Source organism: Mustela erminea, chromosome 4 (assembly GCF_009829155.1).
Source record: "Mustela erminea isolate mMusErm1 chromosome 4, mMusErm1.Pri, whole genome shotgun sequence".
In the NCBI taxonomy this organism is placed as follows: Eukaryota; Metazoa; Chordata; class Mammalia; order Carnivora; family Mustelidae; genus Mustela; species Mustela erminea.
The window spans coordinates 40,816,479-40,843,056 of record NC_045617.1 but is presented as its reverse complement, the minus strand read 5'-3'; the positions used below and the strand labels follow the sequence as shown (position 1 = coordinate 40,843,056).

Below are 26,578 nucleotides of genomic sequence, written 5' to 3'. Positions count from 1 at the left end.
GTAGCAAAAAGTTGCTCAGGCAGCACAAACTGTTCCTGAAAAACCTCAAATATACAATTTTCTGAAACCTAAGATACTATATACTATAATCACAGGACCATGAAACAATACCAAATATGTTTCAGAATAGTGAAGCACAACTAGAGAACTGGACACTATTTACTCATTGGACTGTGAGGGAGGAACCATGAAATGAGTAACACCGAGGCCCTGATACAGGGCATCTATGAAAGAGTCTGATTCCAGAGAGAAAGAGCATGAGAACTTCAAACTCATTTACACTTACCAGTAAGCACTAACACATTAGTAAAGCCATTTATTTACTCTATTTAGTCAACAAAAATTTACTGAGTACCTGTTAGTTGTTAGGCACTGAGTAAACAAGACCCATAAGGTCCTGCCCCACTGTAGCTTACAATCCAAAGAAAGAGACAATAGAAAATATATCTACTATAAAACATCAAGTAGTAGTAAGTGCTATGAATATAAATATAAAGGATTGGGTGAAGAAGGCACTGGTAATTTAGACATGGTAGTCAGAGACTTGGTTAAAGATGGGAATTTGAAGGTGACCCAAATCAAGCAAGCAAAGGAGCTAAGCCAAACATCTGTGGGAGGCAAGGGATGTCAGAGAGAGCACAGCAAGCATCTAGGTGCAAGTGTGTGGCTCGAGCTCAGTGGCAGAGCCAGACAAAGGAAATGATGTCAGAGAAGTGCCAGTTCCAGATTACGGAGGACCTCAGAAGTCAAAAAAAGCCTTTGGAGTATACTCTAAATGGCCCGAAAATTGGTGAAAGGATTTGAGACATATGTGTTCTTATGATACCTCTGAACGACCATTAACTATTGAATGGAAGAGAAACCTTTGGGAAGTTAGGAGAAGAAGCAAAGATGAGAGACCTATAGACTGGACCAAGGAAACAATGATGAACAAAAGTAGTGAGAAACTGAACAAAACACAAACTTTATTTAAATAAAATTGCTAGTCTTAAAGATGACAGTACAAATGGAACCCAAAGCTAACTGAGGCAGCAGAGTAATGATCAAATACACAGACACTCGGGCGCCTGGGTGGCTCAATGGATTAAAGCCTCTGCCTTCGGCTCAGGTCATGATCCCAGGGTCCTGGGATCTAGTCCCACATCGGGCTCTCTGTTTCTCGGGGAGCCTGCTTCCCCCTCTCTCTCTGCCTACCTCTCTGCCTACTTGTGATCTCTATCAAATAAATAAATAAAATATTAAAAAAAAGAAAAACCACAGACACTCTGTATAGATGGCCTCGGTTCAAACAAGAACTAGCCATTACCTTAATAAGGTAATTAATCCCTCATGTATAAAATGGGGTAACAGTCTGTGCCTCATGGTTGCTAAAAATGCAAACTGAGTTAACAGAAATAAAGGACTACAGGGCGCTTGGGTGGCACAGTTGGTTAAGTGACCCATTCTTGGTTTAAGATCAGGTCACAATCTCAAGGTCCTGGGATCTAGCCCTGCATTGAGCTCCATGCTTAGTGGGGAGTCGGCTTGAAGATTCTCTCTCTCCCCTCCTGCTCCGCCCCCCACACTCTCTTGCTCTCTCTCTAAAATAAATAAATAAATAAATAAATAAATCTTTAAAAAATAAGAACTAAAGGACTTCAAATAGTGCCTGGAACCTGAATACATACAAGAATTAGCTGTTATAATTATTAACATTATTAAGTGGCTCAAGTCTACTGAATTCATGAAAGTAGCCGCTTAATACTGCAAAAGAGACTAAAAGAAGCATCTGTTCATTTAAAGCACAGCATAGTGGCTAGGACAGTTAAGTCAATAAAAGTCAATTTTTCAAGTGATGAAAAAAATGAATTAACATATACACATTTCAGAAAGAAAGAAAAAAATGAGCTGCAACACAAATACTCAGCAGGAACCAACCTGACACCTGAGAGAACATAACGCTCTCAGAAGAATTCATTTGAAATTGGGTAAAAGAAAATGACTAATACTGTAACATGTGAAAGAACATAAAATAGTACATGCTGAGTAACCAAAATGATAAACACTCTTCTTCATTTTAGAATCAGTTTTCCAAATTTATGAGCATGCACTTCTGCCCTGTTCTCTTCAGTACAGAGGTTTCCATGGGTTGCAAAAAAAGAGGATGCAAGTTGGTGGATTCTCCATTTCTATGAGACCTTTAATTCTCCTCCCATTTTTTTTCTCTCCTTCATTGCCAACTTCTCCAAGGGTCATGTTTCTCCCTAGGAGGTTGCCCTTCCCAATCCCCTTCTCTATCAAGAATGCTGTGAACCTGTGCTCTGGGTTTTGCCATTTAGTCCTAGAGTTTCTCTCTCTGGAATGATTTTATCTGCTTCATCTAAGTCCCCTGTGTCCTCTACTCTTTTTCAGAGTCTCATCATAAGTTCTCTTCACCCCCAACTCTGTTGGAACTTGTTTAGTTCTCTACTCACAGGTAATCTGAAGGTCTATGTTCTGCCTACCAGAATAACAGGGGCGCGTGGCTGGCTCACTTGATCTCAGTGTTATAGGTTCAAGCCCCATGCTGGGTATAGAGATTACTTAAAAATAAAATCTAAAAAAAAAAATTTTTTTTAAATGAGTTAAAAATTAAATGGAGGGGATCCCAGCTGGCTCAGTCAGTAGAGCATACAGTTCTTGATCTCAGGGTCATTAGTTCAAGCCCCACACTGGGTGTGGAGCCCACTTTAAAAAAACAAAAAACCCTGGCAGCAGCTCTTCCTGCCCACGGGTCCTGTTCCCATGCCTTAATAAACCACCATTTTGCACCAAAACAAAACAAAACAAAAAACCCTTAAATGAAGGAAAAAAATGTACCATGCTAGTACTAATAAAAAAAAACAAACAAAAAAAAAACAAGGGAGTACATATACTAACAAAGATCAGAAGGCAATCTGTATAACATACAGTTGAAGACTCTGATGATCTTTGAAGCTTTACTTTTATAAAGTGTCTTTATTCTCAATTACACTCTTTTTAAAATCAATCTAAAGGATCCAGATTTGCAAAACAAACTAATTAGTCTATAAAACCCTTTTATATTTTCATAATATTATTTGAAATGTGTAAAATATGGGGTTTTTTAAAAAGATCTAATTTATTTATTTGACAGAGAGAGAGATCACAAGTAGGCAGAGAGGCAGGCAGAGAGAGACGGGGAAGCAGGCTCCCCACTGAGCAGAGAGCCCCATGTAGGACTAGATTCCAGGACCCTGAGATCATGACCTGAGCCGGAGGCAGAGGCTTAACCCACTGAGCCACCCAGGAGCCCCTGTAAAATATGTTTAACATAAGTTATAAAACCTAATGAAACAAATGAAACCACACATCTGCAAAATAGAAATATTACACTTTCTCTATCCTATCTCCCTGCAACTCTTGAATTTTGTTTTCCAGTCCTTTGTCTTTCTAAAGTTATTTTTTAGTCTTTCCATCTTACACACAAAAACTCATAAGCAAAGGAGTCATCCACACATCAACAATATGTTATCCATTAAAAGATTTGGTTTATGCCACTTTCCAGTAATACAAAAATATAGAAAGCAAAGCACATTTCCAATCATACAAACACTGAAGCATATATAAGTTTTCTATTTGATAACTGAAGCTAACCTACTAATAAGGAAAAAATAAATACATACTCTTTTTAGGAAGTTGGCATTAAAATAAAACTCCAGTTACCATATTCTGATTCCAATCTTTTTACTATCAATTGCATCAGGACACAAACGGGCATCTCTGTACTCACTATGTTTAAAACTACTTACAATGGCTGACATAACACTACAAATTCTTAGCAGAGACTATCCCAATACATGTTCAATCAGTATAAGGCCAGCCATTTGTGGGGCCCCTGGGTGGCTCAGTCATTAAGAGTCTGCCTTTGGCTCTGGTCATGATCCCAGGGTCCTGGGATTGAGTCCTGCGTCAGGTACCCTGCTCGGCGGGAAGCCTGCTTCTCCCTCTCCCACTCCCCCTGCTTGTGTTCCCTCTCTCACTGTGTCTCTGTCAAATAAATAAATAAATAAATTCTTAAAAAAAAAAAGAAAGAAAGAAAAGGCCAACCATTTGTTTTAGGAATGCATAACAGGAGAATATTCCTGAAGATATACAGAGATACAGAATAGAGAGAAATACACGGTATTATAGATATATATAGTTAAGTAACAAATTCTATATATTAGTAAGAACATATTGCCAAGTACCTCAATGAAGGAAAGGAGAGATTAAGTGTCAATTAACTGATAGTAGTAAAATAAAACTAGAGTAGAAAGATTACCAGGGAAAAAAATAACAAAGTGAAAGTAGAATTAGAGTAAGAAAGATAAGCCTCAGGTAGGTAATGGATCTTAAGATAGAACATATATTTAAAAGCATTCAGTACATCATTACTAATATGTGTAGAACAGAAAAAGGAAAAAGGAAAAGTACCAAAAGAAGCAGGATTCCAAGTAGCAATCTACCCACAGCAAAGAGGAATATAAGACAAAGAGAGTGAAAATAAAAACTGCTGTTAAGGTGGCCCAAAAAAACCAGATAAATGAAAGGCTTTCTAGTACATGCCATTAAGAGCAAAAAGGACAGTAATTTCTACCTTATGCCTTTAAGGATTTTTTTAAGCAATTGTTCTGAGTTAATGGGACAGATCCCCAATATCGCAACAACATAAGGTATGCCAATAGCATCCATCAATTTTACAGCCTTCAGCACAAACTGAACATATTCAATGTGAACCAAACATATTAAAAAACACCAATACAGAAGGGCATTTTAATGACCACAATGGAGTCCCATGAGCAGCATTTAACCAAGCAGAGAGCTACTTTATGTTTCAAAGATAATAGAACTGCAGGAGAGCGTCTAGCTCCAAGGCACTGTGACTCCAGAATGTACGCTTCAGACAAATGACTGTACACACAAATAGTAACTGATTATATACTTGTTTTTTTTTTCCCTCTCCATTCCAGCATGATCTTTGAGAGCAAGAACCTCAAGTGTTCTTTACAATAAAGAGAAATAGGGATGCCTGGCTGGCTCAGTCAGTTAAGAGTCTGCCTTCAGCTCAGGTCATGATTCCAGGGTCCTGGGATGGAGTCCTCCATCAGGCTCCCTGCTCGGCAGGAAACCTGCTTCTCCTTCTCCTACTCTACATGCTTGTGTTTACTCTCTCACTATGCCTCTGTCAAATAAATAAATAAAATCTTAAAAAAAAAAAAAGTGAAGAGAAACATCTACACATCCAAGAGCTCCTCAATAAAGTCCTATAAATAACCGGCTGGAGAAGGGGTACAAGTCTTTGAACCTTTTTCTAATGCTAATTTTGAGTTTTGAAAGGAAAAACTATTTGTTCCCTCAAGCAGTGAACACAAAATAACAAGAAAACAATTTTAAACCATACTTACCCCCCAAGCAAGTCTGCAGTGTCACTCTGTTGATTCATATTGACAACCCTCAAACGGTGGCCTTTTAAAAAGAAAGGGCAAAAGGGTCACTCTGAAAATTTCAAGACTATTTATATCCAGTGATCCTAAAGGATATGTAAGCATAGGCATAGGGCAAATCTTTAAATGTATACTTCCTCTGATTCTCTTATTTTACTTTCAAGAATTTCAACCATCCGAAATTTTCACCTAACCCAGAAAGTATGTACAAGATTGTGTATCAGTATCAGATAACTGAAAACAACAAAAAAATTCCTTCAGTAAGTCAATGTCTATAAATTAGAATTAAATAAACATCCAGTATGGAATATTATTATTTAGCCATTAAATAGAAATGAGACAGTTTTTTTAAATTTATTTATTTTTTTATTTGTTTGACAGGCAGAGATCACAAGTAGGTGGAGAGGAAGACAGAGAGAGAGGAGGAAGCAGGCTCCCTGCTGAGCAGAGAGCCTAATGTGGGGCTTGATCCCAGGACCCTGGGATCATGACCTGAGCCGAAGGCAGAGGCTTTAACCCACTGAGCCACCCAGGCGCCCCTAGGCAGTTCTATTTTTAAAGATGTCTAATTTCCTTATTAACTGCAATACATATACATAGAATCCCATTTTTTCAACATAAAACCAAACTTAAATATTTATATATTTGCAGACCATAGATTAGAACCAAAAAAAAATTAATGCCAAGCTATTAACAGCGGTTATTTCCAGGGGAAAAAAATTACATTATTTCCAAGGAAAAAATTTCCAGTGGTGATTTCCAGGCAAAGCAGAGTAGTGGCACTTTTTAAACTCTAGTATTTTGTGGACTTTTTATTTAAGGGTGGAGGGGGAAGGCAATCAGTGTGAAATGTTTATTGTCTGGGGGCAGAGTGCTTCCCCTCTAACTTACCTGTAATGTGAGCCAAGTACTGGACAGTAGAGGTTTTGCCAGTCCCGGTCTCTCCCACCAGCAACACAGGTTCCCCTTTGCTAACACACACCGCAAGCTGTTCAATAAGAACAGAGGATGGCCTCGTGGGAGCAAAAGTGAGCCTCTCCCTGGGAAGGGGAAAACAAGTAAGTGGTCAGAGAAACAGGCTGCAAATTTTCCTTAAGTGTTGTTTTGAGGAACCAGATTTTCCAGACTCCACAAAAATCAGAAGGTAACTCACAGTAACTGTCTTCAGGATATAAAACAGATATCCTTATAGCCCATGAATGCAGAATTCATTCATTCTACAAACACTGAGTATATACCTGGTACTTTACTAGACTCTAGAGATTCAAAAGACCAATAAGATAAGACATTATCTGTACTAGCTATGTCGTCTTAGGCAAATTACTTAGCCTCTCCTAGCCTTGGTTTCCTCACCTATAAAATTTGGATCAGAGCTACTATTATTGTGGGTTGAACAGACTCCCCCAAAAATTCATGTCAACTCAGAACCTATGAATGTGACCTTATATGAAAAGAAGGTCTTTGCAGATATAAATAAGTTAAAATCCTATCATACTGGGTTTAAGGGTGAGCCTTAAATCCAATGACTGGTGTTCTTACAAAGACAGAGAGAGACTCAGAAACACAAACACACACAAGAAAGATGATATGACAACAGAGACAGAGATGGGAGAAATGTAACTACAGAGACAAGGAACACCAAAGATTGCTGGTAGTCTTCAGAAGACAGGAGGAGGCAAAAGCCTTCAGTGGAAATATGGCCCTGCCAACATCATGATTTCAGATTTCTAGTCTGCAGAACTGTGAGGAAATAAATATCTATTGTTTTAGGCTACCAAGTTTATGGTAAGTTGTTATGGCAGTCGTAAGACAATAATAAGTTAATTCATAAAATTATTATAACCACCACATGAGAAAACATATGCAAAGCGCTTAGCACAATACTAGGCATATAGTAAGTATTTAATAAATGGTAACTAGAGCTCAGAATCTTGTAAAATTCTAGGAATTAACAGACTAACAAAAGGACCTCACGTGACTTCCAAGTGAGGTTTACTTTGCTAAATACACAAAGTGAATAAAATAAAAAATACATCTTTGCTACTTCCAAGGCCTTAATCACCCTCATCAACTCCTTCACCTATTAACATCTAATTTTACAGAATATACTTTATAAAACCACTGCTTCTTACCATCCAGCACAGTGGAGGGATCACCATTCACACACATTCTGGTCAGACATAAGGGGCTGGACTAGTCCTTCTATCATGTTCCTAACCCCACAGTCTCAGACTAATTGAGAGTCTATTTACCTCTGTATGTGGACAGCCTCACTTTGTTTCCGTAGAAGCCGCACTCGACCCACTTGCACATCTAGCTCATTGATCACAATTTCCGGTTTATAAAGCTGACAGAAGAATTCAGCCTATGGGAGGAGACAGAGTAAAATTCTGTACAGTCTTAAAAAAATTTTTTTGTATACTCTTCAAACATTTCCTCATCCATGTGGCTTACTATGGTTTACTGTGCCCCTCTAACTAGCCCTTTACCAAGTACTTTCTACCTCCAAGATAGGCGAGTTAGCTTTAATTATGTCTTTTTAAAAATTTTCTGTATTTCTAATGTTTTTTAAAACACTGATCATGAATGTTGCCCTGTATTTTTCATTCATTCATATTTATTCATTCAAATACGCCCGTATCTGCCTATATCTAAAGTGAACACACTGACATATTCCAATAGCAAATGAACAGAAAGTTCTACTCCTAAGATTTATGAAAAAAATCAGTGATTTTTCTTCAGCTATGATTTTCTCTGCTTTAGATTCTAAAATAATAGAGGTAACAGTGACTTGATGGAAGCATGGTGCATCTCCCTACAGCGAGAACACAGAGAGAAGCTGTGACAGGTGCTTCCAGGATATCTACCCAACAGCCGTTTCGTTCCTCTCTTGTCCTTGTCACCAACCTAAGAACCCAGATTTTGTTTAGATTTGGGGCAGGAATGAAAGGGGTAGCAAAGTGTTCAGGGCAAACAAATCTTTCTTCAACCAAAGGGGATAAATACTGTTCTATATAACCCAATTGTGGTAGTTTCTTTTTCTTTTCTTTTCTTTTTTTTTTTTTTTTGCCTACTATAATTATTACTTAAGCCCCTTTTAGTAGATGTTCTGTCACCAGCTAAAACCATCCCAACAGTTTCAGAACCCTAAGGAATACTTCTATATCAGTTCCTGACATAAGGGTTTTTTGTGTCATCATTTATTTGGGAATGCCAGGTATCTGCTGCATGATAGACCTCAGACATTTCCCTGGCTACCATCACTACTGCTGAAAGGCTCTCTCCTCCAAAAATATGTATTTTGTAATAAAATAAGAACAGCAAAGTATTAAAAATGTTAGCAATGAACCTAAGTACTATTCTTTGTACTATTCTTGGTGTCTGTTGGTACTATTCTTTTTAACTTTTCTCATGTTTGACATTAATGAAAAGTGGGAAAAAATCTAATCCTGACTAAAACTACAGACAAAGGTGTTATTAAAATAGTTCCAGTCCTGAGCCCACAATCTACAGAATAACATGTTCATTAAAACACTGAAGAAAATAAAGCATGCATGTGGTATACTTTAAATAAAGCATGCATGTGGTACATGCATGTGTGCACACTTTAAGAATGCAGAACATATCAGAACTACTTACTTAAGAGATAGTAAGAGCTTAATGTCCATGACAGGTAACAACGAAACTACCAACTTTGACAAAGGAGGTAGTTATTGCAAAGGAACTGTTCCAGGTAAGGACCAGAGACTAGCAAGTAAAGTAAATACCCAGCTTCCTTTCAACAGAGAAGTAAAAATAGCACTACATACCTTTTTCTTGGAAATGTTCAATTTACTTCCAATAATTTCTGCCATTTTCAGTTTGCTTGTATGCTTAGAAAGCATTGCTGTGAAACAGTCCAGAGCCTATTAAAATAACCAAGGTCAATGTCAACTGATTTTTTAAAATACCTCATTAGGGGCGCCTGGGTGGTTCAGTGGTTTGGGCTGCTGCCTTCGGCTCGGGTCATGATCTCAGGGTCCTGGGATCGAGCCCCACATCGGGCTCTCTGCTCCGCAGGAAGCCTGCTTCCCCCTCTCTCTCTCTCTCTCCCTGCCTGCCTCTCTGCCTACTTGTGATCTCTGTCTGTCAAATAAATAAATAAAATCTTTAAAAAATAAAATAAAATAAAATACCTCATTAATAACAGAGCACCACCATTCTGGCCACAAAAAGAACAAAAAACCAGCAGGACATTTCTGTAAGACTAAGGAGAATAGAAATAAGGTACCAGCCCTAGACTCAAGGACCTTACCATAATAGAGATAGGATACAAACAAATGTGAAGGCTTTACTATCATAATACTAATTAGGGAAAAAACAAACAAGCAAACAGAAAAAGCTTCACTTTACAGGGCGCCTGGGTGGCTCAGTTGGTTGAGTGTCTGATTCTTGATTTCGTATCAGGTCATGATGTCAAGGTCCTGGGATCAAGCCCCACACTGGGCTCTGTGTTAAGCATGGAATCTGCTTGAGGACTCTCCTCCTCTCCCTCTACCTCTCCCCCCATCCTTGCTCACTCTCTCTCTATAAAATAAATAATTCTTAAAAAAAAAAAAAAGCTTCATTTTACAAATCTGAAATTCAGGCAAAAACAGAATTAGTGTTAATCATTAGGTCTATGGTTCATGGGGGGGAACTGACTCTCAAGCCATAGAAGTAATACCAAAAGTTTACTTTCTAGCTATAAAGGCAAACTCCTGGTGCGCCATAAAAAGACCACATTATCATTACCCTAATCCAGTACTCAATCTCAGCAATTACTGATAGGCCAACCAGGTATGTGTTTTTGGTGGTGGTGGTGGGGGTGGGGTGTGTGTGTGTATGTGTGTTCAAAGTAAAAAACGTGGGCTTGAATTCACGAGATCAAGAACTGAGCTAAGGTCAAGAGTCAGAGGCTTAATCAACTGAACCACTGAACCACCCAGGCACCAACAGATAGGTCTTCTGATGTAATTAAATATAGAGTACATATCACCACCAAAAGTAAATTCTACCCCAAAAAATTCAAATTTGAATACATTAAGCATTTTGCTAAATTTCTATTTACAGGAAAGACAAGACAAAAAATGAGAATAGAAAGGATACTATGAGTGTGGTAAACAAAGAATACATTTAGTTCTGCTACCACCAAGTGTAAATTATCAATAAACTTAATGTAAGCATTTAAAAAGAGAGAGAGAATTTACCTAATCCTTGTCCCTAATACCTGAAGGACAGAGCTTCAAAAACCCTTGGCATTACCAGGAGTAGGAAATGTCTTTTTTTATTCACTAGGGTCCCTTTGGACCATACATGAGTTTATTAAGTTAAGCAAGGTGACTCTTGATGGACCTTTAATAGTTTAATAGAGGGGCTGGCTAGGCCAGCAGAGACCAAGCAGAGAAGAAGAGAGAAGCTTAAACAGGCTCCATGCCCAGGGTGGAGCCTGATGTGGGGCTCAATTTCACAATCCTGAGATCATGACTTGAGCTAAATGCTTAACTGACTAAGCCACGCGAGTACCCTTAAAAACCGGAACACTTGGGCGCCTGGGTGGCTCAGTGGGTTAAGCCGCTGCCTTCGGCTCAGGTCATGATCTCAGGGTCCTGGGATCAAGTCCCGCATTGGGCTCTCTGCTCAGCGGGGAACCTGCTTCCCTCTCTCTCTCTCTGCCTGCCTCTCCGTCTACTTGTGATTTCTGTCTGTCAAATAAATAAATAAAATCTTTAAAAAAAAAAACAAAAAAACCCGGAACACTTTATAATCAAAATTGGTCACTGCTTTAAGAGCCCACAGATCTCCATACAGTAGCACTTTTATTTTTAAGCAAGCAGAAATGAAATTCTCCCTGTTCTTACTGAATATGGTAGAGTTGTAATTCAATCAGGTTTCCCTCCCACACAACACATTTTTTGGCCAAGCCCAGCATACAAGGCTATACTTTGTAACCCCCACATAAATTCCTCTCGACTAAAGCAAAAGACCCTACTCAGCAAGTGGAGGGATCAGACAAATACAACTCTATCAGACAATGAAATTATATGTAAAAATAAATACTGAGCATTTTTAAAGTAGGCTCCATGCCCAAAATGGGGCTCAAACACATGATCAAGAGTTTTATGCTCCACTGACTGAGCCAGCCCAGTGCTTCTAATACTAAACATTTTAGAAACACTTGATATTTTACTTTATTAACACCTGGGAGATTTTCTTCTCATTTTATCTTTCCGTGTCTGTTTTACTCTGTCTAAACTATACTTGCAATTTGTAGTAATCTGTTTAAAAACCAAAAAACATTGATTAAGCCCAATTAGTTTTAAGACAACATTAGTTTAGTTTTAACCAGCTAGGAATAATAAATGCAAAAGAAAAGTTCTGATAGCAGCCAAGAGACAGAAAATAACAATGAAAATCAATAGCCTTACGGAATAGAAAGAAAACAAACAGGAAGACTCTATCTTACCTCTTGAAAAATATTTAAGGATGCTGATGAAGAAAGACTGTCAAAACAATGGACAATCCTATTACACCAATTCAGTAGATCCCTTTAAAAAAAAAAAAAAAAAAAGCCAGGAAATAAAAGACCATAGGCCAAAGACATCAAAAGCATCAAAGTTAAATTCAATCCACGTAAGTCTAGGGAACACCTGACAATGAAGTCTCTCTGTTTCTCTGGCATTATAAAGATAAACAGTGCAGGGGAAAGAGTAAGTGGAAGTCCCACTTACTCTTACTCCACATTTTACTCCAATCCATGCCAGACAAGGTTGGGAGGGTGGGCAACTAACTCTCAGAGCAAACACAGGGGAGTTGGCCATTCCTAATGCTCACTTCTCAAAAGGCAAATCAACCACTGAGAAAAGAAAGTAAAGATACAGAACTCACTACATATAGCAAACTCCAAGGGTCTTATTTAAGACCCCAACTGTCACAAAAGAAAAGCTAGTGAAAGAATTACATCAGTAAGTAATCTCAACCTTGACTTTTAAAATTATTTTCTTTCTTTTTTTTTTTAAGTAGCCTCCATATCCAACGTGGGGCTTCAACTCATGACTCAAAGAGTTGAATGTTCTACCCACTGAGCCAGTCAGGTGCCCCCGAAGATATTTTTTAAAGCTAAAATAATATATTCCCTTTATAAGCCTTCCTAATCATTAACTATAGGATCTAAAAATAGGATCCAACACCACGAAGCACTCCATAGGTCTAATTTAAAAACTGGACCTCGGGGCACCTGGGTGGCTCAGTGGGTTGGGCCGCTGCCTTCGGCTCGGGTCATGATCTCAGGGTCCTGGGATCAAGTCCCGCATCGGGCTCTCTGCTCAGCGGGGAGCCTGCTTCCTTCTCTCTCCCTCTCTGCCTGCCTCTCAGTGTACTTGTAATTTCTCTCTGTCAAATAAATAAATAAAATCTTTAAAAAAAATAAAATAAAAAAAAATAAAAACTGGACCTCTCATAACCATTCAGTGCTAGCTGCTAAGAACTTTTAAGGAAAGCAATTTTTAAATCATCAACTCAAGGGGCACCTGGCTGGCTCAATTGGTGGAGTATGCGATGTTTGACCTCAGGGTCAAGAGTTCAAGACCCAGCATAGGCATGAAGCCTACTTAAAAAAAGAAATAAATAAAATAACAACTCATACCTTAGAGACAATTCTCTTCCCTCAAGGCTTAGTCTTTTGTTTTCTCTTCTGGTTTCTGAAACTTCCTCAGGTGCCTGTTCACAGGTAACAGAACTATCACTGCGAGAGAGATGTTTCTCTCCAGTAAGCTGGATGTAAATGTCAAGCAGGTGATCAGCTACTGCCAAAAGGCTGGGATATCTGTTCTGAAGAACCTGAGAGACAGAGGGGAAAAAAAAAACAAAGAATTTAGCAGCAGACACAGTGATTTTTAAAAGCACATGTAAGGGATGCCTGGGTGGTTCAGTTGGTTAGGCAGCCAGCTCTTGATTTCAGCTCTTAGGGTCCTAGGATCAAGTCCTGCACTGGGGTCCATGCTCAGGAGTGAGTCTGCTCAAGGTTTCTCTTTCTCCTTCTGTCTCTCCCCAACCCACTCTCGCTTCTACTCTCTCCCAAATAAATATATAAATCTTTCTATATAAATAAATAAAAGCACATGTACACTCCTGCTAATAGTAGTCAAGCAAAAAATGAATTTCTGTATGAAATTTGTACCAAGTACAGTAGTACCCCAAGATCCCCAGGGGATGCCTAAAACAACAGATAGAATGAAACCCTATATATACTATGTTTTTTCCAAAACAGACATACCTATGATAAAGTTTAATGTATAAATTAGGCACACTAAGAGATTAACAACAATAACTAATGATAAAATAGAACAATTACAACTCACTTTAATAAAAATTATATGGCTGTGGTCTCTCAAAATAACATGTACTATGATAATGTGAGATGATAAATCCCTACACGATGATCTGAAGTGAGGTGAATGACCCAAGCATTATGATACAGTGTAAGGCTACTATTGACCTTCTGACTACACATCAGAAGGACCATCTGTTTCTGGACTGAGGTTCACCGTGGGTAACTGAAAGCACAAAAAGCAGACCAAGGATAAGGGGAACTACTGTATAAGAACTTCTGAACACACCCCTTTCCCCCTCAAAGATCACAACTTTTTGCTAGAAAGAACACAGTAATCTGGCAATCTCACCATTTACACAACTTAGGGTGTAGAAGCCAGATGGGAAAAGGGTCTCCAGGCAACATATACATCAAGTCCCAGGAATTTACTCACTTAAGAATCCTGAAAGTACTACTTTAATTTTAAACACAATGCTAGGGGTACCCGGGTGGCTTAGTTGATTAAATGTTCAACTTGTGGCTTCGCTCAGGTCAGGATTTCAGGTTGTGAGACTGAGGCCTGAGGCAGGGTCTGCGCTCAACGCGGAGTTTGCTTGAGATTCTCCTCTACCCCTCCAACCCACATGCTCACATGCACACACTTTCTCTAAAATAAACAAATAGAGCGCCTGGGTGCCTCAGTGGGTTGGGCCGCTGCCTTCAGCTCAGTCATGATCCCAGGGTCCTGGGATCAAGTCCCACATCAGGCTCTCTGCTCAGCAGGGAGTCTACTTCTCCATGCCCCCACCCCCTGCCTGCCTCTCTGCCTACTTGTTATCTCTGTCTGTCAAATAAATAAATAAAATCTTTAAAATAAACAAATAAATCTTCATAAATAAATTAATTAACACACACTATTCCAGTAATGCTTGTTAGGTAATTTCTCAGCAAAAGCAATCAGAAGCAGTTAATAGGAAAACAGTAAAAGGAGCGAATTTTTTTTTAATCTTTTCTTTTTTTATTAACATATTTTTATTTTATAATTTATTTTAATTAACATATTTTATTTTTTATTAACATATAATGTATTATTTGCCCCAGGGGTACAGGTCTGTGAATCACCAGGTTTACAATTCACAGCACTCACCATAGCACATACCTTCCCCAATGTCCATAACCCAACCACCCTACCCCTACCCCCCTGACCCTGGCAATCCTCAGTTTGTGAGATTAAGAGTCTCTTATGGTTTGTCTCCCTCCTGAACCCATCTTGTTTCATTTATTCAAAAGGAGCTAATTTTAAGTACTGATAAAAAGCAGCTTATCTTTAAAAAGCAAATGACAGAAATTAAAAACCAAATGATGTAGTTCTATTTACTTCAACAATTATTGAGAATTTTCTGCAGAATAATACCTGGTGCTCATAATATTGGATTATAAGCTTTTATGATATGGATTTATTCAGACAAGTCTATTTGAGAAGAAGGGAAACATGTATATATTAGAAATATTGTCTGGGGAGCACCTGAGTGGCTCAGTGGGTTAAAGCCTCTGCCTTCGGCTCGGGTCATGATCCCAGGGTCCTGGGATTGAGCCCCGCATCGGGCTCTCTGCTCAGCGGGGAGCCTGCTTCCCTCCTCCCTCTCTGTCTGCTGCTCTCTCTGCTTGTGACCTCTGTCTATCAAATAAATAAATAAAATCTTTAAAAAAAAAAAAAAAAAGAAAGAATGTCTGGGCGCCCGGCTGCCTTAGTCTGTGGAGCGTGAGGCTCTTGATCTCAGGGCTGTGAATTCCAGCCCCAGGCTGGGTGTAAAGATTACTTAAAAATAAAATCTCTAAAAAAAAAAGAAATACTGTCATCAAATAAATTTAAATTAGCTTGAAAAGTATATTGTGGTTCCAATTTGTATATGAAATATCCACTTATTTTAGGGCGCCTGGGTGGCTCAGTGGGTTAAAGCCTCTGCCTTCGGCTCAGGTCATGATCCCGGGGTCCTGGAATCGAGCCCCACATTGGGCTCTCGGCTCGGGGGGAAGCCTGCTTCCCTTCCCCTCTCTCTGTCTGCCTCTCTGCGTACTTGTGATATCTCTCTCTCTGTCAAATAAATAAATAAAATCTTAAAAAAAAATCCACTTATTTTATATATGTAATGTACACATATTTACAAAGATAAGGATCTACAACCTTTTAACAATGTCATCTCAAGTAGTAGGTATAAGATTTTTTTTTTAAAGATTTTATTTATTTATTTGATAGAGATCACAAGTAGGCAGAGAGGCAGGCAGAGAGAGAGAGAGGAGGAAGCAGACTCCCACTGAGCAGAGAACACGATGCGGGGCTCGATCCCAGGACCCTGAGATCATGACCTGCGCTGAAAGCAGGGGCTTAACCCTCTGAGCCACCCAGGCACCCCCAGTAGGTATAAGATTTTAATTCTTGTTTTTTTACTGAAGGACTTTAAAGAAATATTGCTGAAAACAATTTCAGATAGATGAAAAATTAAACAGAAAAAGAGTAACAAAATCAGTAAATTTAAATGGACAGACACATGTATCTTTAAAATACAGAACACAGGGGTGCCTGGGTGGCTCAGTGGGCTAAAGCCTCTGCCTTTGGCTCAGGTCATGATCTCAGGGTCCTGGGATCAGGCCCCACATCAGGCGCTCTGCTCGGCGGGGAGCCTCCTTTCTCCTCTCTGCCTGCCTTTCTGCCTACTTGTGATCTGTCTGTCAAACAAATAAATAAAATCTTTAAAAAATAAAAATAAAAAATAAAATACAGAACATACTTTTTTTGTAAGGAGGGAAGATTTATAAAATTGGTCATATATATTCATGACCTTGGTCACCACAAACAAAATACAGACTATTTCCATAATCTTCCCTATTTTTAAGATGTATTTATCGAGACAGAGAGAAAGAGAGCAAGTGAGAGATAGAGAGCATGCATATATGCAAGCAGGGGCAGGGGAAGAAGGAGAGAGAAAAATCAAAGCAGATTCCCTGCTGAGTATAGCAGCTAGACACAGGACTCAAACCCATGACCACAAGATCAAGACTGGAACTGAAATCAAGAGTCAGATGCTTATTTGACTGAGCCACCCAGGTGCCCCTCCATCACCCCTTAAACAAAAAGTACCCTCATATCCCTTCTGTAATCAATCCCTTCCCCCACACCCCTGGCTGGGGGAATCAGGAATCGGATTACAATCCCTATGGATCTGTATTCAAGTATCTCATATAAATGAAATCATATGGGGTGCCTGGGTGGGTCAATCATTAAGCATCTGCCTTTGGCTCATTTGCCTTTGGTCATGATCCCGGAGTCCTGAGATGGAGCCCCGCATGGGGTTCCCTGCTCAGTGGGGAGCCTGCTTCTCCCTCTCCCACTCCCCCTGCCTGTGTTCCCTCTCTAGTTGTGTCTCTCTCTGTCAAATAAATAAATAAAATCTAAATAAATAAACAAACAAACAAATGGAATCATACAAGATGTAGTGTGTAGTTTGGATCTGTTACTTAGCTAATGTTTTTGAGATTCATCTAGACATTACCACATGTACCACTAGTTTAGTCCTTTTCACTGCTAAGTAGTAATTCCACTTAATAAGCATGTATATTTAACATCAGGATGGAGAAAAAAACTATCTTTATATGGAAAAAAGGACTTTATCAGTTTTACACTATATTCTGAACAGAAAAGAACTATATAGGGAAGCGTGGGTGGCTCCGTTGGCTAAGTGTCTGCCTTCAGCTCAGGTCATAATCTCAGGGTCCTGGAATCAAGTGCCAGATTGGGCTCCCTGTTTGTTGGGGAGGCTGCTTCTCCCTCTACTTGCTGCCCACCATGCTTGTACACTCTGACAAATAAATAAAATCCTTAAAAAAAAATCTATACTACCCACAAACTAGTCATTTTCTTCCTTAGCCAAAGAGTATCTTTGATATTACCATAAATGTAAAAAATCAAAAACAATGTCATTGAATAAACTAATATGACATAATACGGTTCTTTTATCAATTTAATATTTACTTTGGAGATTCATTCCTTTAATAGGCATTTATTAAGTACCCACTTTACACTGGGAACACCAGGGGTAGGAAAACAAAACCAACAGGAATATAGCCCACCCTCACGAAATATCATCTGGTATAAGAAGAAGATATACAACCAAATCAAAATTACAATGTGGTCAGCCATCCCTGGAGACCCAGGAAGCTTTCATGGAGAAGATGAACCTGGGAGAGGTAATTAATGGCTGTGATTAGGCACTGCCAGCAGAGAAAGCAGGCCTTCTAAGGCACCATCACCTAAGACATGAGGTCATATTCAAGGTGTATGGAGGAGACAGGATTTGAGCAACTGCCAGGGGCTACTCTTTGGCACTTAATAACTATAAAGACTTAGCACTATATAAATATCTCATTTTCTAAAGTATAATTTATTATTTCAGCAAGTCAAAGACAATCTTTTTCTTTTTTTTAAAGATTATACTTATTTGACAGAGAGAGTGAGAGAGAAAGAGCGTAAGCAAGGGGAGTAGTAGGCAGAGGGAGAGGGAGAAGCAGGCTCTCTGTTGAGCAGGGAGCCCCATGTGGGACTCTATCCAAAAATGCTAGGATCATGACCTGAGCCAAAGTAGATGCCCAACCAACTGAGTCACCCAACTGCCCCGATCTTTTTTTTTTTTTTTTTAAAGTAGGCTCCACACTGGGTGTTATATACAAACAATGAATCATGGAAAAATACCTCAAAAACCAATGAGGTACTGTATGTTAAATAACATAACACAGTATATATACATAAATACAAAAATAAAAGTAAAAATAAAGTAGGCTCCACACCCAGCATGGAGCCCAACGCAAGGCTTGAACTCATGACCCTGAGATCAAGACCTGAGCTGAGATCAAGAGTTGGATGCTTAACCAACTAAGCCATCCAGGCACCCCAGTCAAAGACAATCTTTCTAGGCATAAGATGACTGGAATTGGCAGCAAAAGAAATGTAGTTCCTTGTGCTTCCCATGAGATCATCTTAGGAGACTATTTTATTTCCTAAATAATGCACCCAAGAGTTTTAGTCACCAGCCACTTATTCAGGAGAGTGTTATCAGAATTTATTATTATGTCTAGAAGCTTACGAATAAGTGAACTCCATTATGCCTCCATCAGAAAGGATGAATACCCAACTTTTGTATCAGCATGGATGGGACCGGAGGAGCTTATGCTGAGTGAAATAAGACAAGCAGAGAGAGTCATTTATCATATGGTTTCACTTACTTGTGGAGCATAAGGAATAACATAGAGGACATGGGGAGATGGAGAGGAGAAGTGAGTTGGGGGAAATCGGAGCAGAAAACGAACCATGAGACTATGGACTCTGAGAAACAAACTGAGGGTTTTGAAGGAGAGGGGTGGGGGGTTGGTTGAGCCTGGTGGTGGGTATTAAGGAGGCCACGTATTGCACAGAGCACTAGGTGTGGTGATATGCAATGAACCTTGGAACATTGGAAAAATAAAATAAAATAAAAAGAATAAGTGAACTCCTCGAAGTAAACTGTCTAAATATGATACACATCATTTAAGTGAGGGGGTGAGTGCTTCTGCTGTTTCCTGTGAACAGAATGACTCATAGCTGTTCATGACAGGAATGGAAAGATGAAAAAAAGTAGCAGTCCATGTTGTTCCCATCCTTTCAATCCCCAACAAATCACACCTAAATGTGGACTTCAGACCTCTTCTTTAAAGAACGGAGTGGCAATTTAGGAATGAAAATTAAACACTGAAATTCTATAACTGCAAAACATAGAGCTGCATGACAGCAGAGAATACAATAAGCGCTTACAAAGTGCCAGGCAGAGTGGATGCTGGGACAAAAAGGTGAAGAAGTTACCAAAGGAGCTATTGTTGAGGGCAGCAAAATGGGGATACACAGAGAGACACAGAAATAAACTGGGAACTAGAGTGAAGTAAGTAACTCCCAAGTCCAAAATAGGCTGCAGACTTATAAAATCACATCAGTAAGACAAGGCTTCTGATTGGGGCACCTGGGTGGCTCAGTCATTGGGCATCTGCCTTCGGCACAGGTCATGATCCCAGGGTTCTGGGATCAAGCCCTGCATCAGGCTCCCTGCTCAATGGGAAGCCTGCTTCTCCCTCTCCCACTCCCCCTGCTTGTGTTCCCTCTCTCACTGTGTCTCTCTCTGTCAAATAAAATAAACAGGATCTTTAAAAAAAAAAAAAAAAAAAGACAAGGTTTCTGAGAGATTCCAGTAATACAGTGAACTGGATACCCTGAAAACCCCTGGGTGTTTTATAAACACTTAAAATTCTGGATAAAAAATTTGATAAGGTTGTCTTATTTCACTTATTTATCTAAAAATTTATACAAAGAAAGAGCAAAGCATCCCTCCCATGCCTATGTAATTACTGACAGGGCTTTATTTGCTATGCTCCAAGATGAAGCATTGTAGAATGAGAAGCTTTCCAAGTGACAGGGTAGATACAAGGGGAAAGTGGGGGTTAGCAAGGGAGAGAGGAGTATACCTCTTAAATGTCTGAGGATAACCAGCAATACCACAAAGTGAATCAATGTAGAAAATCTAAGAAATAATTCATCTCATTTTCATTATACCCAGAATAAAACATGCTGTTGAATGTGAAAGACATTAGTTACAAAACAACTTAGTAAATTAAAAAAAAAAAAAAAAAAAAAAAGGATCAGGGCATCTGGGTGGCTCAGTAGCTTATTAAGCCTCTGCCTTCAGCTCAAGTCATGATCTCAGGGTCCCAGAATCAAGCCCCGTATCAGGCTCTCTGCTCAGCGGGGAGCCTGCTTCCCCTACCCCCCCACCCCATCGCACTCTGCCTGCCTCTCTGCCTACTTGTGATCTCTGTCAAATAAATAAATAAAATCTTTTTTATTTTATTTTATTTATTTATTTGACAGAGATCACAAGTAGGCAGAGAGGCAGGCAGAGAGAGGAGGAAGCAGGCTCCCCGCTGAGCAGAGAGCCTGACACGGGGCTTGATTCCAGGACTCTGGGATCACGACCCAAGCCAAAGGCAGAGGCTTCAACCCACTGAGCCACCCAGGTGCCCCAAATAAAATCTTAAAAAAAAAAAAAAAAAAAGGATCTTTGGAAACAATTGAGGAAACGTGAATACAGTCCGAGAATTAAATGGTATTGATGCATTACTGTTCATTTTATTGGGTATAACAGTTATTTTGATTACATATGAAAAGGCCCTTAAATTTTTAGAGCTGCATTGAAGTACTCAGGAATGAAATGTTATGAGGTTTGCTTTCAAATATATTAGCAAATAAAAAATACTAGATGAAGTTAATACAGTAAAATGTTAGTACATTAACTATTAAATTTAGCTTAATGAGTATTTTGGTGATTCATTACACTATTTCCTCTATTTACATGTACATCTGGAACTTTAAACAAGAAAAAGTAAAAAACAAAAGCATTAATACTTTCCCACTGATAACCACATACCTCATGCAGTTCTGTCTTATCCATGTTATCCATCTGAATTTTCGTCCAGTATTTGTCTAACAGAGTAGCGTGACTATTTAGAGGTCGATACCAATTTCCTCCACAGCTCAAGAGTCTGCATTTCAAAATTTAAAAAAGAATTACACAAAACTCCCAATTTTAATCTTTAATTACGCCTCTGGGTAGCCCTTGCTAGACATTATCTCATATCTGAGTAACACTCACAACCCATTCTGTTGCCAGATACCACTATGTTGGGCTCACAGGGCAGAGGACAAATGAAAGGCTGCCAGTTCATCCAAGTCTGACTATTTTCCTAAGGGTGTATAACAGAGTTTTAACCAAGTTATTTTCTAATCACTGTAAATGATTATATTAGGTGTTTTGATCTTAACAGCATGTTTCTCTTCATCAAGACACAACTTCAGGAAAGACAAAACATAATCCAAGGCCCAAACCATTAAAAATAAGTTCAGTGCTTATTACCAAAAGCTACAGTACCCAAAATTATTAAAAATTTCAAGAAGGAATATTCATTAAATACATACCCAGGCCAAGCCACAAGCTTGCATTTAGGCCATTTAATGCAATGCTCACAACTTTCTGAGGCAATGGTGTGCTACTTTTCTTCTAAGGCATAAAGAGGAGGAGAGTAACACCCCCTGATCACTCATCTATGACTACAAATGGCAGAGCCAAGGATGAATTCAGATTTGTCTGACACCCTTCTACGATTTCCCAGGACTTTATGAGATATGATCTGATACCTTTCTACAATGTCCCAGGACTTTCTGAGATATGAACATAGCAAGAAAGAACTTCTCTATTCCTATGAATAAAGCAGGGTTTATTTTTATTTTTTATTATCTTTTTAAATAAATTTATCTTTTACTTTGACAGACAGAGAGATCACAAGTAGGCAGAGAGGCAGGCAGAGAGAGAGGAGGAAGCAGGCTCCCTGCCAAACAGAGAGCCCGACGCAGGGCTCGATCTCAGGACCCCGAGATCATGACCCGAGCCGAAGGCAGAGGCTTAACCCACTGAGCCACCCAGGTGCCCCATAGGGTTTATTTTTATTATTTATTTTTTTTTTTTTTTTTTTTAAAGATTTTATTTAATTTGACAGAGAGAAATCACAAGTAGTCAGAGAGGCAGGCATAGAGAGAGAGAGAGGGAAGCAGGCTCCCTGCTGAGCAGAGAGCCCGATGCGGGACTCGATCCCAGGACCCTGAGATCATGACCTGAGCCGAAGGCAGCGGCTTAACCCACTGAGCCACCCAGGCGCCCAGGGTTTATTTTTAAAAAGCAGGGCCTAGCAAAGTATTCCTTGAGAACTGTTAGGTTAACTCCACACTCCACCTCTAAATGCTCACCAAGGCCAACACTAGTATAACTATTAAATATAATGTGACATTAGTGTCATTCTTGGGCATATTAAAACCTTGGAGAAGTGTACAGATATATTCTAGTAGTAGGAAATAAATCACTGTGTTCATGTTATTATAAAATACAAATATGGACATATACTAAGTTTGTTTAGGTTTTATTCCTTTGTTGATGCTTATATTTAATTTTTTTAACTGCTTACAGTCTACAGGTCATCATCATCACCATCATTGTGGCTGGCCAATAGTTGGGCACTTATTATGTGACAGATCTTTAACACAAGTTATTTCATTTAATCTTTACAATTACATCAAGCTGTAAAGTAGGTATTATTAGGCTCATCATTATCGGACAAGCTAGGTGCATACAGATACAAAATGTCAGTGTCAGGACTCAAACCTAAGGCTGTCTAAAGTCTCACCAGTGATTGTTTCTAAAAACAAGAAACCAAGATAAAGTTTTTAAAAACTGGCTATTTTTAGGGCACCTGGGTAGCTCAGTCAAAGTGACTGCCCTTGGCTCAGGTCATGATCCTGGAGTCCCAGTATCGGGTCCCACATCAGGACTCTGCTTCTCCATTTGACCCTCTCCCCTCACATGCTCTCTCTCTCTCAAATAAACAAAATCTTAAACAAAAACAAAAACAAAAACCTGGATATTTTTAAGTGGACGGAAAAAACCCTCTCATTTTCTGATTTAGTTACCTCTACTTAAAATAGGAATGAAGGGGAGTGCCTGGGCAGCTCAGTTGCTTAAACAGCCAGCTCCTGATTTCACCTAATGTCATGATTTCAGGGTCCTGGGATCGAGTCCCACGTAGGGCAATGCCCTTGGCAAGGAGTCTACCTGAGGATTCTTTCTTTCCCTCTCCCTCTGCCCATCCCCCTGCTCATATGTACACGCTTTCTCTCTCTAAGATAGATAAATCTTGGAGCACATGGCTGGTGCAGTCTGTTAAGCAGCCAACTCTTGATTTGCCTCAGGTCATGATCTCAAGGTCCTAGAATCAAACTCCAAATTGAGCTCCATGTTCAGTGTGGAGTCTGCTTAGGATTGTCTCTCTCTCCCTCTGCCCCTCTTGCTCGTGCTCTCTCTAAAATAATTCATTAATAATAAATAAATAAATAAATAAATCTTTAAATAAAATAAAATAAAATAGGAATGAAGGGCATTTAGCTAGCTCAGTCGGTACAATATGCAAATCTTAACCTCAGGGTCATGAGTTCAAGCCCCAAGTTGGGCAGAGAGCTTACTTACATCTAAAAATGCTACCGTCATCAAGATAGTCTGACACTGGTGTAAAACAGAAAAATGAACAATGGAACAAAACAGAGTCCTGAAATAGGAAACAGATCTCTAAAAATAAATAAGTAAAATAAAATAGGAATGAAAAGGCTGGATCTGTCATCAGTTCCAACTGATCTTGCTTTAAGTGGGCCCAGAAAACTCTACTCTAGGACTTTTGGACTCAGTACTATAGTGAGGGGACTTATGAGGAAAAGTCTCCACAGTCGGAATAGAAAGGTTAATAGGACATACCTCCTAGTTGCAAAGAACTGAAATCCAGGAGCCACTTTCAGACAGTCACCTCGGCCAGGAATCAAGAGCTCTCCATTCTCCAAAAGAGGGATCAGCACGGAAACCTAAACCACAAAACCCCACTGATAAAACTATTAAGGCAGAAGTAACAACAACAACAACAAAAAAACCCAAAATACATTGTTTCTTCAAATGATGAGCACATCCTTATAGGAAACCTTAGTTCTCATAGCATGAACTGGGATCAAAAGGCAGATGGGAATGTCTGGGCCACCTACACTTCAACAGTACAATTTATTCATTCAACATTCACTAAGTGCCTACTAAGGATTAGAACCAAGCCAGACACTAAAACTCCAGATATGACCGAGGCTTTACAGCCTACCATCTGAAAGAATAGCCATGAAAACCACCATACGGCATGATCAGTGCGACCCCAAAGGTGACTGTGAGTCAGAATGAAATGGTGTAGAAGCAGGGTACAGAATCCACCTCAGAAGTAATGATATTCAGAGTCTTAAATGTGAGCAGGAATTAGGTCTCATGGGAGAGAAATAGCATATATACTCCAGGCAGAAAGTATTCAAATGGATAAAAATCTACATGCCTAACAGCATAGTTGTTAGGGCAGAGGATGTATATGAAATAGTGAAAAACTACAAAATGTAGAGATAAATGATTAAGGGTCTGCTGTGTTGAGCTAAGGAGTTTGAATTCTCTCATGAAAGATATTAAGAGGATTTTAGCCTGGGGGGAAATACTATAATTTCCATTTTAGAAAATCAACTGCACGACAACATGGAATATAAACTGCAAGGGCGCTAGCCTACAGGAAAGAGGCAAAAACAAAGACGGGATAGTTGTACAGATAGATGTTTGGCTGGCAGGAAAGGAAAACAAAAGAAAACAAAAAGAAGAGACTAGTCGGGTAACAAAGCAAGATGGCTACATAGATGGATAGAAGTAAACCCTGTACTAAGGCAGTGGGATAGAAGAGAATAAAATAAAAAGATAAAAAAAAAAAGTGCCAAGCAATATAAGACTAAATGAATAACAGACTAGAAAGAGAAATCAAACTTCTGGCTTGCTAACCATGGCAGAAAAGGCTGTTCTGAGAAAGAGCGGGTAAGTTCCATTTGGACATCTTGAACTTCCACCAGCTAGAGACAAAATGGAGAAATTTTTCAAGCATATAGATGTAGGGAACATGAGTTTGCAGAGGAAGCTTAAAAAGAAAAAACAAAGTAAGAGGACCAAAGAGTCAAGGAAGAGGGTTCTAAAATATCAGACAATTTTACTAAGCATCATTATTTCACACTTGGCTAGAAGCTGAAAGGAAAGCCCAAAATAATATAGGAGCAACTCCAAATAACTCCAAAACCTGAAACTACAGAAAATCATCCTGAAATCTGTAAAAGCTACCTTAAAATAATAAAGGGCTAACTATTAGCTGAGAAATTCTAAAACAACAAAACAATAATCAAGGGATCTAGGCATGTTTTAAAGTAAACACAACCTCAGTATAGTGATATTGAAGATTAAATGTACTCAAATGAACAACATACCCTTTGCATGAACAGAACAAATGTATGAACAGAAGGGGAATGGTCTACATAAAATGAGACTGAATGCAGAAGAATTTTCTGATGTTTACCAAACACTGCCAAGGGGAGAGCAAAATACAAACTGTCAGTTTGGTCTTGAATCTGGATTTGATCATCAAAGAATGTAATTAACTACAGGACAGCAAAAGATCTCTAGGCTACATCATGGCTTGGATGGAATATCTCTTATGTTCTCCTACCTTGTTTGGCTCTAATTCCACAATCCATAATCCTAATGACTTCCTAGGTATCCTGTTACCTGAAAAAATTGCCCCAGTGAAGAGAGCACTAGAATGGAAAGCCTCAGTTTGGGTGTGGAAAGCGGGGGGAAAAGATGAAAAAGAAAAAAGAAAAGAAAGTAAAAAGCCTCAACAAATACTCGGCCTTGTGGTTTATATTTCGGTTTTATTTTTAAGTCTCATTAGTAGGAGTCAGCCTTGGCTCTGGGCTTATTAAGGAAACTGGGTTTCCAGCCCTTTATATAAAACTGAGCATTATGACTCTAGAAATGATGTGCCAACTAGATTAAAAAAGGGGGGGTACTTAGGGGGAACCCTAGAACATGGTAATTAAACTGTGAGGCGCTGTCTGAGCCAATAACCTTATTACATCTTTACCAGATTCTAAAATCATCACAATACACATGTATTTATAGCCACTCTTTCCTTAAACCCACACACACACTCTCTCATTATTCTTAATCAAGAGAGGAAAGTCCTTATGCAGGTACTTTAGGGTTCATGGTAAAATAAATAA

At 39.1% G+C, this 26,578-nt stretch overlaps 1 protein-coding gene across 2 annotated transcripts in view; it reads right to left on the bottom strand.

Moving 5' to 3' along the window:
• Positions 1-26,578, bottom strand: part of MDN1 (midasin AAA ATPase 1) — a 168,103-nt gene that overhangs the window by 117,620 nt on the left and 23,905 nt on the right. For both annotated transcript variants that reach the window (XM_032339051.1, XM_032339052.1), the window contains exons 8-15: positions 24,219-24,322; positions 21,294-21,408; positions 13,126-13,319; positions 11,947-12,028; positions 9,272-9,367; positions 7,715-7,827; positions 6,354-6,502; positions 5,424-5,484 (exon numbers count right to left, since the gene is read on the bottom strand). In XM_032339051.1, the coding sequence (XP_032194942.1) occupies positions 5,424-5,484; positions 6,354-6,502; positions 7,715-7,827; positions 9,272-9,367; positions 11,947-12,028; positions 13,126-13,319; positions 21,294-21,408; positions 24,219-24,322 (914 nt within the window). The remainder of the gene's footprint in view (positions 1-5,423; positions 5,485-6,353; positions 6,503-7,714; positions 7,828-9,271; positions 9,368-11,946; positions 12,029-13,125; positions 13,320-21,293; positions 21,409-24,218; positions 24,323-26,578) is intronic.